The 14,442-nt window shown below is 37.2% G+C and overlaps 1 protein-coding gene across 1 annotated transcript; it reads left to right on the forward strand.

Moving 5' to 3' along the window:
• The first annotated feature begins 1,700 nt into the window (after positions 1-1,700).
• LOC136679530 (prosaposin-like) lies at positions 1,701-14,343 on the forward strand. Its single transcript, XM_066658121.1, has 11 exons — positions 1,701-1,718; positions 4,782-4,840; positions 5,268-5,323; positions 7,333-7,407; positions 10,130-10,255; positions 11,227-11,364; positions 12,177-12,257; positions 12,332-12,515; positions 12,884-13,026; positions 13,942-14,022; positions 14,130-14,343. Exons 4-11 carry the CDS (start codon positions 7,342-7,344, stop codon positions 14,154-14,156), a joined length of 846 nt encoding a protein of 281 aa, XP_066514218.1. The 5' UTR covers positions 1,701-1,718; positions 4,782-4,840; positions 5,268-5,323; positions 7,333-7,341; the 3' UTR covers positions 14,157-14,343.
• The last annotated feature ends 99 nt before the right edge of the window (positions 14,344-14,442 follow it).

The following is a 14,442-nucleotide window of genomic DNA, read 5'->3' on the forward strand; positions in this document are numbered from 1 at the left end:
TCCGGTTTCCTTCCACGGTCCAAAAGCATGCACTGGTAGGTGGATTGGCAACTCAGAAGTGTCTATAGATGTGAGTGAATTTGTGAGTGTGTGTCGCCCTGCAAAGAACTGGCTCACTGCAACCCTGAATTGGGTAAGTGGTTACAGACAATGAATGGATGGGAAAAGATCAGCAAACGACGAGAGAATGTGTCCAGTGATGTTTTGTGGTCAGTTATTGCTAATAAATCAAATAAAATAATTTCTCAAACTCACAGAAAGTACACCATCCTAACATAATATTAATATGAACTTTGTGTCTATGTTAACTTTCAGTTTTTATCAGCTCCAATGAAGAGCACTTCAATTTTTCTACATTTGCAATTCTATAATTACTGTAGTCTATATTTTGCTCTGCTTACTTTGTTTCCTCCCATTGACTGGACTGGACCCCCTAAGTTCACCACAGAGAAGTCATGATTTGGCTTGTAAATCATTCTCATCACTGCAGTTACACTGACATTGTAGTGGTGTGTTAGTGTGTTTGTGTGAGTGGATCAGACACAGCAGTGATGCTTGGGTTTTTAAAGTCCACTGTGTCATTGCTGGACTGAGAACTGTCTACTGACCAAACATATCAATAGTTTCCTGTGGGCAGTGTCTGCTGATGAAGAACTATAGGACAGCCAACCCAAACTGTGCTGCAACAGATAAGTTACAGTCTCTGACTTTACACGTACGAGGTGGACCTATGAGGTAAGTGTGTCTAATAGAGTGGATATTGAGTGAGCACCATATTTAAAAACTCCAGCATCGCTGCTGTGTCTGATCCAACATAACACACATTAACTCACCACCACCATGTCAGAGTCACTGCAGCACTGAGAATTATCCACCACCAGCTAGGGATGAGTGGATTGATACCTAAATACACCAACACACATGCATGTTGAAAAGGTCGCACAGACAGTCACTTGCCAGGCTTTTTATCCAGGTAGTGTATAACTGATAAGGCAATGTTTATAACTGACTGTGGGGGAGTGATTCATATCTTTTCGCGCTCAGTGTCTGTTTACATTTCATGCCTGGGTTTCAGCCTGGGTTTTCCTTGGTATTGGATCAAAAGGAAAATGTATGGTATTGCACATCATATCTGCTCTCTGCTGATACAGATATGAAGCTAACCAAGTATGCAGAGCAGCTGATGAACTACAGGCTGCACTTGTAAAGCTAATGAAGCTGACAAATACACAGTGTAGACACATACTAAATTTAAATGTGATGTCGGTTGTATATATAGCCTTGTAATTCAAATGTTCATTAAACTTATCATTTTTTTCTATAAGTAACGTCTGTTATACACAAAATATTTGTTTCCAAAGCACTGTATAAATTCAACAACATCAACAATAAGGCGATGTGTAGTAGCCAATCCTAGAGTAAGTGGCGGTGCTTCAACGAGTGAGGAAACCCGGGTCTGAAACTGTTAACGCCTTTGATTGGTTTACGCAGTGGACAGTGCAAAATCTAATTGGCTGGAATCAAAGCTAGTCCCGCCCTCTGCCCCTCCTCCATCACTGCTGAGTCTTATTAGGGCGTGTAACGCCGAGTGTAACTGCGGTGTATTTCACCTCCAGCGTCTTATTTACCTTAGTCCCAACGTACAGCATTAACTGACACCATGTCTTTGTCTCCTCCTGTGTTTCTTCTGCTCGTGTTGGGGAGTCTTCTGTCAGCAGGTAAGAAGAGAACCTTGACATACATTTATTGGTTTAATCCAATTCTTGTTATGCTTGTTGTTATTCATGTAAATATTATCCTTGTAATTCGTGTCTTGCCATTTCCGTGTTGGCAATACTGATAATAAACGTCCATGTGATTCCAGTGACGACTGACTGTATCCTTCACTGTTTACAACACTAATTCACCCTCAGTGTCCTGTCTTTGATTTTCCCATTGCAAATGGAACCTCTTCTCTGTGGTTTTGAGCATTTTAAACCAGTGTTGTCATATTGATTTTTATAAACCGCTCTCAGTACCGGTATAAACCAATATAAATATTTCTGAAATGGTTTCATGGTGTTTTCATGTTTTTCAAAAGGCCAAATCCTCATGAAATATTAAGCAAGTTTTTTTTTTTTTTTCTGCAGAAGTGCTTTTTCGAACTCTGCCTTTACTGGGTCATTTTCTTTGGACATCTCTGATAATTTACATGGATTACTGGTTTTCTAAATAGAAATAAGTTCACTTCAGTGATATATTTAACACAACATTTAACGGCCAATATATATATGACATATATGCGGTAACATTTGCATAGGTAGCATTTTTTAAGCACTGTATTATAATGAGCAGAGAGCATTTCTCTGTAGAGGATGTATTCTAATTTCCAGGTATAAAAAGAACATATAACTTAACCAGTGGTGCTCAAATATTTGCATAAAAGTGTGAAATAAGGCAATTGCTAATATATAGCAATTTGACAAGTTATGATATAATTATGATGTACTATCTCATAGCTGTAGTTTCATCACATTATATAATGAGACTTAAACCCTTATACAAACCGGTTTCCAAAAAAGTTGGGACACTAAACAAATTGTGAATAAAAACTGAATGCAATGATGTGGAGGTGCCAACATCTAATATTTTATTCAGAATAGAACACAAATCACAGATCAAAAGTTTAAACTGAGAGAATGTATCATTTTAAGGGAAAATATGTTGTTTCAAAATTTCATGTCGTCAACAAATCCCAAAAAAGTTGGGACAAGGCCATTTTTTACCACAGTGTGGCATCCCCCCTTCTTCTTACAACACTCAACAGACGTCTGGGGACAGAGGAGACCAGTTTCTCAAGTTTAGAAATAGGAACGCTCTCCCATTCATGTCTAATACAGGCCTCTAACTGTTCAATCGTCTTGGGCCTTCTTTGTCGCACCTTCCTCTTTATGATGCACCAAATGTTCTCTACAGGTGAAAGATCTGGACTGCAGGCTGCCATTTCAGTCCCCGGATCCTTCTCCTACGTAGCCATGATGTTGTGATTGCTGCAGAACGTGGTCTGGCATTATCTTGTTGAAAAATGCAGGGTCTTCCCTGAAAGAGATGACGTCTAGATGGGAGCATATGTTGTTCTAGAACCTGAACATAGTTCTCTGCATTAATGGTGCCTTTCCAGACATGCAAGCTGCCCATGCCACAAGCACTCATGCAACCCCATACCATCAGTGATGCAGGCTTCTGAACGGAGCGTTGATAACAAATTGGATTATCCTTGTCCTCTCTGGTCCGGATGACATGGCGTCCCAGTGTTCCATAAAGAACTTCAAATCGTGACTCATCTGACCACAGAACAGTTCATTTTGCCACACTCCATTTTAAAAGACCCCTGGCCCAGTGCAAACGTCTGAGCTTGTGGAGCTTGCTTAGAAATGGCTTCCTCTTTGCACTGTAGAGTTTCAGCTGGCGACGGCGGATGGCACAGTGGATTGTGTTCACTGATAATGCTTTCTGGAAGTATTCCTGAGCCCATTCTGTTATTTCCTTGACAGTGGCGTTCCTGTTTGAGGTGCAGTGACGTTTAAGGGCCCAGAGATCACGAGCATCTAGTAGAGTTTTACGGCGTTGATCCTTACACACAGCAATTGTTCCAGATTCTCTGAATCTTTTGATGATGTTATGCACGGTTGATGATGATAACTTAAAAGTCTTTGCTATTTTACGCTGGGTAACACCATTCTGGTATTGCTGCACTATCTTTCTGCGCAACAATGGTGGAATTGGTGATCCTCTTACCATCTTGGCTTCAGAGAGACACTGATACTCTGAGAAGCTCTTTTTACACACAATCATGTTGTCAATTGACCTAATTAGTGTTAATTGGTCTTCCAGCTGTTCGTTGTTTGCTCAATTTCCTTTTTCCAGCCACTTATTGCTACTTGTCCCAACTTTTTTGGGATTTGTTGACACTGTGAAATTTTGAATCAACATATTTTTTCTTTAAAATGTTATATTTACTCAGATTAAACTTTTGATCTGTCATCTATGTTCTATTACGAATAAAATATTGACATTTGCCGTCTCCACATCATTGCATTCAGTTTTTATTTACAATTTGTTTAGTGTCCCAAATTTTTTTGGAATCCGGTTTGTAATTTTCGAGATTATGAGAACTACCAGAAACTTTCTATTTATTTTGACTTTCTAAATGTCTATAATAAAAAAATAAAAAAAAAATGTAAAATAACACACAGTCTCCACAGGTATTGCTACTGAATAATGTTTTAACTAATGTGTCCCATGTTTAGTATTCTGAGTCTGGTGGGTAGACTTTCAGATTTTCCCCCTTTTTTTTTCCTGAGAGATTTTTTGATTCTGGATTATTATGCTTTCTGTTAAATCTTAGCTGTGAACTCATCCCCATTTCCCCCATTTGAATCTTATTTCCTCACAGTGTTCCTTTCCCATGCTCTTAAATATGTGTTTCTGCCACTGATTGAATCCAAATCCCCATAAAGCTAATTTGTGACAGTGTCTGTTATAAAATAAATGTGCCTATATTTTAAAATTCTATATAAATAAAATTCTGTGGAATATATTCATAATTATAAAAATGTCCATAAAGAGCCTGGATTTTGTGAGATATATCATTGTCTACTTGGTCAAAATAAAACCATGCAATTTGAAAATATCCTCTTTCTTGTTATTTTTATGTTTACCAGCAAGAATGAATTCCTACATATTTCAATGTTGTGTGACCAGTTTTGTTATGTTTTGTATGTATTTGTCATGTATTACAGGGCAGACAAGGACTATAGGGCCTCTTTCTCCACTGCTGAAAACATCCAGCATTTCAACGGTAACCTATTTCTCTGTAATTCTAAATATTCTGGACTACAGAAATAGAAAACTCACTATCATGGGATGAACATGAAAATGAGGAAACAAACCAAGGAGATACATATATAGATACATATATCTATATATACTTTTTTTTTTTACCATATTTTGTGAAAAATAATGTGGCCTTTTAAATATAGGCTAATTCCACATTTTAACTTTTGTAGTTTTATCCATCTCCTAGCAAACACACTGAAGCCAGAGTGTACGTTTTCATTAAGCTACTGCAAATTCATTCATATGAAGATAAAGATAGTTTTTACATTTTAACACACCAATAAATGAATACAGATTAAAATCTGTAAGATAAGATTTTTAAAACAGGGCTGTGATCATAGACAGCGAGTGCTCATAAAGTGTGAAGAATTTCACTTCTTCTTTTGCAGAAATAAGACATGTGCAGCAAGATGTGTATACTGATCTAAACCAAAAGAAAAAAAAGGCAAGCATGGGAATACACATTTCTGAATTTAAAATGAGGACATGAAAATGTTGTTGTTGCTAAAGTGTGGCCACACTTCTACATTAACTGTCCGATGTGAATCTGAAATATGGTTGTGAAAGTACTTTTTGTAACTTTCTACTGTCACTCGTGCACATGTACAGTATGCAGGAGTATCGACACTGGGGAGTGGACATATATTTAATTTTCCACAGACTCATTCATTCATTCATTCATTATCTGTAAGTGCTTATCCAGTTCAGGGTCACGGTGGGTCCAGAGCCTACCTGGAATCATTGGGCGCAAGGCAGGAATACACCCTGGAGGGGGCGCCAGTCCTTCACAGGGCAACACACATTCACTCACACACTCACGGTCACTTTTTGAGTCGCCAATCCACCTACCAACGTGTGTTTTTGGACTGTGGGAGGATACCGGAGCACCCGGAGGAAACCCACGCGGACACGGGGAGAACACACCACACTCCTCACAGACAGTCACCCGGAGGAAACCCACGCAGACACAGGGAGAACACACCGCACTCCTCACAGACAGTCACCCAGAGGAAACCCACACAGACACAGGGAGAACACACCACACTCCTCACAGACAGTCACCCGGAGGAAACCCACACGGGCACAGAGAGAACACACCAACTCCTCACAGACAGTCACCCGGAGGAAACCCACACAGACACAGGGAGAACACACCAACTCCTCACAGACAGTCACCCGGAGCGGGAATCGAACCCACAACCTCCAGACCCCTGGAGCTGTGTGACTGCGACACCAACCTGACTGATAATTAGAGGAGCAGAAAACTACAGTGAGAGAAAACACATTGTTGAAGTCACAGGTTCTTTAATATATCGATATACACAGCTCCTTAACTACATTTTTACATAGAGCATTTAGCAGATGCTATTATCCTGAATGACTTACAAAAATTCTTATCCTTAGCTACTTTGTATAGACTAGAATGTTTAGATGCTGCCATGTACTTGTTTCGATCATAGGAGGAAGTTCATGAAACCACAACCAAACTACAATGTTTCACAACATTTAGGACTAATATTAAGGAGAGTGTGTGAGAATCCAGTAGTAAAAATGTAAATAAATAAAAATACTGCAGGACAGTATGAAGGATGGGATTTAAAAAAAAAAAAAACCTAAAAAATGCAACCACTATAAGTTGGGACTATTTTCTTTTAAATTTTCTATTTAAAAACGAAAGTGAAGCTGCTTGTATGACTTAGCCAAACTCCTTTCATGACGCCAGTTGAAACTTTCTATGGATTTAGAAAATATTTGTAATCATTTGGGAGAGAACTGAACATTTTTTAAAAGAGGAATTGGTTTCTAAGTTGAACTAAATGTTATTTAAACAAATGACCATTGTTATTTAATTAAAAAATATAATTTTTTATAAATATGAGGTGTTAATAAGCTAGATTCATAATCTTTAAATTGTCTAATCCAAAACTAACACATACGTTTGGCTACAATATTATCCTCAAGAACAGAAAAAAATTGATGCAGTGCAATCTTTGCAGTGGTTTGTCCTTGATGGAACGTATAATGAGTGCAAAGATGAAAAGATTCTTCTCGCTTGCCATTTTTCCAATATTTTATATTTTTGTTTGTTTGTTTTCTCAATAAACTGACAATTGTCATTTTTAATACTACACAACAGTTGCCATAACATGACAGTACAGTGTGAGAATGTTTGAAATTTGTATTACAGTAATGCATTGCACCCAAAAAGGGCTTTAAAACATATTTGTATGCCTAATATAAGTGTCTGATTACTTGCTTTCTCTCTATATATTTAGATATGGACTTAAAACATAGATTGTCCTGTGTATGTTAACTTACATTTTGGTTATAACCTCACTTATTTCTTCAACATTACCTATAATATCGGCCTAAACATGACACAGTATACATCACATGTAGGCAATGAGATTAGAGGTTATGTCGGACCAACTAATTATTAACTCTCCTTTTTAGACTAAAAATATGTGCAACGAGTGTACCAAGATCATAGAGCTTTTTGTGGACATGATTTCCAAGAACAACACAGAGGTGAGTATGAATGGATGAATGTTTGACTGTATGTGGTGGGGTTTTTTTTAGGGGGTGGGGGTATTATAAGAAAGCATTGAATGTTTTCATTGAATTCTGTCAACTGTTGAAGACAGTTATAGCACACAAAGAACAGATCTCTCCCAGATGCAAATCACTGTGCTCTACAGTATATTCAGAAGGGCAAATGTCTCTGTAGAAATTCATGTTTGCAGAACTGAAAATGTTTATTTGTGGTTTGGCCTATTTGAAGGTTTAAGGAAGTGCAAAATTGTGGTGTGTCTTTCACATATTGTTTTAAGGAGTTTAGAACAGTGACCCTTATCATGAGGAAAAGTTAAGAAAAGTAAGGTTTAGAGCAGGGGTGTCAAACCAGATCCACGGAGGGCCGTGTGGGTGCAGGTTTTCTTTCCTACCACGCAGAAGCCACACCTCATTCCACCTGTTTTTAATCATTGGATCTAATCAATAGATCTTGACTTTCAGTAGTGTGGGGCTTTTGCGTGGTTGAAAAGAACACCTGCACTCACACGGCCCTCCGTGGATTTGATTTGACACCCCTGGTTTAGAGCCTTATATTTTAGATTATCTACACTCAGTGGCATCTGTGAAAATTAAATGTCCTGCAATTTATCGTGGTAGTAAGCATTTGTTCCTTTGGGAAAAAAAAACACATCAAAATAAACATTCATTCATTCATTGTCTGTAACCGCTTATCCAGTTCAGGGTTGCTGTGGGTCCAGAGGGGGCGCCAGTCCTGTACAGGGCAACACACACTCACACATTCACTCACACACTCACACCTAGGGAGACTTTTGAGTCGCCAATCCACCTACCAATGTGTGTTTTTGGAGCTTGGGAGGAAACCGGAGCACCCGGAGGAAACCCACGTGGACATGAGGGAGAAAACACCAAACTGTTACTCGGAGCAGGACTTGAACCCACAACCTCCAGGTCCCTGGAGCTGTGTGACTGCGACACTACCTGCTGCGCCATCTCAAAATAAACAGTACATTATAATTTTAATAAATTACATGTATGCACCATATATTATTAGCTCTTGAAAAAAGTCAATATTTACAGGTTCCATCCAGGTCATCGTTTTTATAATCAGTATTTCATTTAAACATACCGTTAAATCATGTAATTCGGATGGAATTGAATAAAAACCATACATTAGCTAAAGTGCAACAAGACATCAGGGACTAGGATTGTTCTTCCAACCAATGCTTGATCTTATCTATTATCTTTATATATATATAAAAACAGTACACACACACACAAATATGACTACAATTATAATTATTTGTTTATTTAAACAAGGTTTCCTTTGTGTGCCCTGGTCCCTTTCAACAGTTTAACAGTTGTGATAGGTGGATTGGCAATGGAAATGTGTTCATAGATGTAAATGTGTGAGATGCCCTGTGATGGACTGCTGCCCTGTGTCCAGTGATTCTGGGTAGACTCTGGATTACCATGACCCTAAACAGGATAAAGCAGTTACAAAAGATGAATGAATGAATGAATTTGATCCTAACATTATTTGGTGTTTCTACACTCAGAAACATTACGTTAAGCTTACAACACTGTGATGATCCACTGACCTGTAATAATGAGAATAGAGCCATTGTATGAAACTACACACTCCCTCCACCCCTTCCTTTTCTCCTTGATTTCAGAACAGTGCTGTAAAAATGAAGTACACCCTGCTGTAGGGAAGCGTGGGTGCATATATACCAAATTATACCTAGTGTTTCTTTTAAAACAACTCTCTGGGCAGTCTTCAGAATGGTTGCAATTTAAAGTAGCGATGCCTGAGCAATTCAAGGCATTGAGCCCATCCAAGTTCATCTGGTCTTGCACAGCCTGGGTGAGTCTCTCTCACTCACCAGTAAGCATGATGATGAGCAGTGCAGGCATGTGTTAGCCTATATAATAGATCTGAGCAGTTGGTGTTCTCCAAGCATGTTGAGGTTTTGTTATGTGAACCACACCTCACACCTGCCAGGTTGACTGAGGAATCTCAGGAATGAATTACGACTGGTCAATTATTCAAAATCGACTTTCAGAGCTTCTAATCAACGTAATCTTGCTTGTATCATTTATGTTTAAATTCTGTTAATATCCTTTACTGTGTGTGCGTGTACTGTCCTCTTTAAAACATATTACCACACATGTAGTCACGTGATTCTGCATATGGAAACAACGTGTTGGAGAACCTGAACACGAAGGCATTGACAATTGACATGACAAGCTTTGTCAGTGAACTGTGAGGGCAACGAACAAAAATGATTTTTCATTAGTCAATCAACCTTGGATATGCAGAATGTGCCATGGAAATGTAACTTATCGTTATTAATCGTAATCGAGGTAAAATGTTTAATGAATTGGGATGTTGATTTGTGGTCATTTCAGCATTAAAATAAGTGGAATTGACAATGATTAAATATGTGAGATAATTGGGAATAAATAAATATCTATTGATGTGCTTATCTGCTCTTCCTGTTTCTTAATACAATAATGTAATAATGTTCAAACCATGTAAACCATGACAAAAGACAAATAAATGATCATGTTATTTTCTATGGCCATAAACCTAGGTTACACAAGAGCCAGGCTTTCACAGTTAAGATGTCCAAGTGTCCTGTTTGGAGAAATATATATAAATTGTGATGTTTTTCCAAAGAGCTATGGTCTTTTAGGAACTGTGGGTTTTTTTCAGGAGCTGATCCGACTGTCTCTCAATCAGTTTTGTGATAAACTGCCAGAGTGGGAAGCCCAAATGGACTGTGTGGAAGGAATAAAAACATATCTGCCAGTTGCCATAAAAGGTTTCATTTCCTTCACCGTAAGTTGCACATGTATACATTTTATGAAGCTTAGATATGTATCTCTTTTCTAATAATGGATTTTGATTAATAGTTTGAACGACTTCCTTCACTGAGTTAACAATTTTTTATTATTGTCAAAAGTATACACTACACACAAAGATTTTCTTTATGTTTCATGAGTGCACACGCTACTATGGAAGCCTAATAATGCCAGGTAAAAGAGGTAATTGCATTACTCTATTATGGCAGCAGTATTAATATTAATATACATCAATATACCGTAGCATGTTCAATTAATAACTTATTTTCTCAACAAAATGAATTAGTTTGTGGAAACTATGACTTAGATTCTCAAAATGATTACTCAGTATCATGAAATCTTGAAAGGTAACAACTTATTAATATCAGATACATATCTAGATACTATGTGAATATTTTGACATACTGCTGCAAGAAATAGAATTTATTTTAATTAATCTCTCCTCCTACAGGAATTATGTTCCATAAATAAATGGTAATTAGTTTAATAATTAGATTACATTTTTATTTATAAGTAATTTAATCTTGCATAATGGTGGCACAACACATAGTATCATGGTCACACAGCTCCAGGGTTCTGGGGTTGTAGGTTCAATCCCTCCCTCAAATCAGTGTTGGTGTCTGTCTGTGTTCTCCCTGTGTTGGCATGGGTTTCTTCCCACAGTCTACAAATAAAATGTAAATACATGTTGTTAGGTGGATTGATTGTTCAAAAGTGTCCATAGGTGTGAGTGGCTGTCTGAGTGTGTTGATGCTGTTTGATGGACTGACACCCAATCCAGTGTGTGTTTCTGGCTTGCACAGTGATTCCAGGTAGACTTTGGATCCACCGAAACCCTAAAAAGGATTAAGTGGTTACAGATCATAATTTAATGTTGACTTCCAGATCTGAACATTTACACCCTATATGTCAAATAAATAAATAACTAAAATATCTGTTGGTTTACAGAAGCACAAGGAGGGTCAAATCTGCATGATGCTTGGACTTTGCACTGTCCAGTCAGAAAGCAAATCACCTCAAGTCCTTCATGTTGGCATGGACACAAGTGGTCTCCAAATTCAGCCTTCAACAGGGACACAGCATGAGGTATGCTAATGCATTTATGTGCAACAGGACCATCCACTTCTAGAGATGTGCCCTCCTATATATTTTAGTTTCAGTTCTAATTTAAAGAGCATTCTTAGCTCCAAAACAGCAGCATTTATAAATATTTATAGAAGTGATATTTTGTTCTTTTACATTTTTGTATAAAGTGTATGGTGCCACTAAGCCAGAGGTATTCAAACTTTTTCCTCCCCCAAGTTCTTTTTATACATAGACAATTAGAGGGAAATTAAGGCACTACCTACCAATTACATCAATTGTCCAACAGCTGTAAAATGCTTTATAAATTTAAAGATTTAACAAATTAACTGTTCTGTGTACTGCTCTGTTGATTTTTTTTTTTTTTTTTTTTTTTCTTTTTTGAGGTTGAAGGATATTATTTTGCTGCTGTAACTCTCCAACACAGATAATTAATTTAAATTTTGTAGACCACTAAATATAAGAATTCATTTCTGAAGAATTACAAATATCAAGTCTGATGAGGCTGAATAACCTCCATGTTCACCATGAAATGCAAATTAATTTAACAGCCTTTTGAATTCTAGGACAAGGAAGCTGAAATAGTTGTGCAGAAAATGTATTCTCTTTTGTTACATGAAATAAAAAAAAATAATCTATATAAGCCCCTCACACCTGACTTAAAATTAGATCAGTGGTAAATATGAACCTTGCTGGAAAACAGCCAACTGTTTCTGTGTCCCGTTGATTTTTTATTTATTTCTTGATAATCATTTGAATTATGATTCTTAAGTTACTCATTCAAATTCCTTCCCCTTGGTTTTGACACCACACAGGTCCAAATCAGTCCCCAGTGCACATTTTGTCTTTTCATCATCAAAAAACTGGAAGACATGCTGCCAAAGGAGAGGACTGAAGTAAGACTTCAACAACACTACTAAAGTTTTCTTTACTAAATGCTAAATGCCTAAAAATGTGTAATCTCTTCTAGAAAGCCATAGTGGATGCTCTAGAGAAAATCTGCTCCCACTTGCCTGATCACTACAAAGAACAATGCGACAACTTCCTGGAAACGTACGGCACACAGCTCCTGGACTTCCTGCTCACCTCCGCTACTCCCCACGCTATTTGCACCCTGCTGCACCTGTGCCTTGTCCAGGACCAACCTGCTGTTGGTAATTACAGAAATGATCTGGCTGATTCAACTAATTAGGATAAAAAAATTTAATAGCTTGTCATTTGAAATTATCTTAAATCTAGTCCATATATCTAACATTTCTCATTTTACAGATTACATATCTGATATATTTACGTGATTAAAGTATTAGAGCGCAAGGTTAAGTTTTTTGGGCAAGTCTGTACAATCGAACAAAGGCTCTAAAACCAACCATGTTGGGCCACTTCTAGTCTGGATACAAGATGAGATGCAGATTCCTTATGGCATATTGCATAAGGATCAAACATGACATTTGATCAGGAGTTTCCAAACATTTGCACAAAACTTACATACACATTCTTGTACTTATTGGTTCTCCCTTTTCAGTGCCCTACCAGTCTTCAGACTGTCAGTCCTGTAGAACCCTGGTGATCCTGACCCAGATCAGAATGGCCCAGAGTTCTACTGAGCTTCAAACCTCCTCAACGCTCTGGAAAACATGCCACCTTCACCCTAACGCGCTTCCAGGGGTAAAAGCCATAACACTGGACAATATATCTTTGATAGAAATGGCTGGTTCTGTACTCATATTGACACAAATAGGGCTGAACATTGGCTGTTTTTGTGTTGAATTTACAATTTAAAAGAGCATGCATTTTTTTTTTTTTAATTGGAAATTTAGCATAACACAGATCTAATGAGCTAGAAGCCTGCCAAGATGCATTTGGCATGAAAGCTTTAAGACTGAAAAACGTATGTGCTGGACCTCTTGAGGGAAATTTATTAAAAATAGTAAACATTTATATCACAGATGCAGTGTTTTCAGAATAAATAAGGTGACATTTTTCCCACAAATATTAAAAATGTAGCTTGAAAACTTGACAAACTTGGTATCCGAGTACTTGCTTTCATTTTATATTGTGCAATGCAAAGCAGACATGCAAATGAAATGCAAAGCAGACATGCAAAGCTGCATGCCTAAAGCACCATACTCACTGACACTGCATTACTTTACTGTTTGACATACAGTTTCCGATATTGTATGACTTGTTATCTACAAAAGGGGATCGTAAAAACATACTAAATGCATGCTTCAAGATGGCTGCTTTATTTTATTTTTTTTTTAACTCTGTATCATATTCAGGAAAGTATATTTGTGTTAGACAGATTAGTTAACATATGATTATAGGCGAATGTGTGTAAGTATTTAGGTGCTTTTTGCAGAGTTAAGTGCTGAGTTAAAAGCTTGCAATATCTAATACAGATGTTGAAACCAAGAAGCTAATGTTTTAAGAAAACAAATTACAAAAAATGTGTCATCCCAACAGCAATATATAGGGTTATTGTGTAAGTTTGATCTGAAGTCAAATCACATCAACAGCATATAACATTTACTGTTTTAATGATCAGCGTTTTTGATAGACTAACATTCTGTGCTTTTCTAGTGTGAAAACTTCATTGAGCGTCATGGCCTGTCACTAGTGAGGATTCTGGGCAAACAAGACAAAGCTGTGAATGCATGCCAGGTAATCTAACATATCATCTGTTACTCTGCACTGGCACTGCAATTTAGTTAAATGTGTTTAACCTTTTCTGATTTCATGATGTTCTGATGTTTTCTTTTTCTAAACAGGAATTCTTTTGTAAAGGACAAGAATAGCAAGATGGAACTCCAAGCAAAAAACCATCTGTATCTTTATTCGCAATTCTCGTCAGGATAAATAGTGTTATCTACCTGTATTTTATTTGTTCTTTAATTTGCAATCTGTTCTTTTTTGTTTGTTTTTTTACACACACACACTGCACTAAGATCAAAGAATTATCATGACAATTATCACATATTTGATTTTTAAAATTAGGTTTTGTAAGACTTTTCTTTTATAAAAGTTCTCTTTAAAATAAAATCATGTTTTAAAAACCCCAAATGAGATACTGTGCTTTATTAA

Source organism: Hoplias malabaricus, chromosome Y (genome assembly GCF_029633855.1).
Source record: "Hoplias malabaricus isolate fHopMal1 chromosome Y, fHopMal1.hap1, whole genome shotgun sequence".
In the NCBI taxonomy this organism is placed as follows: domain Eukaryota; kingdom Metazoa; phylum Chordata; class Actinopteri; order Characiformes; family Erythrinidae; genus Hoplias; species Hoplias malabaricus.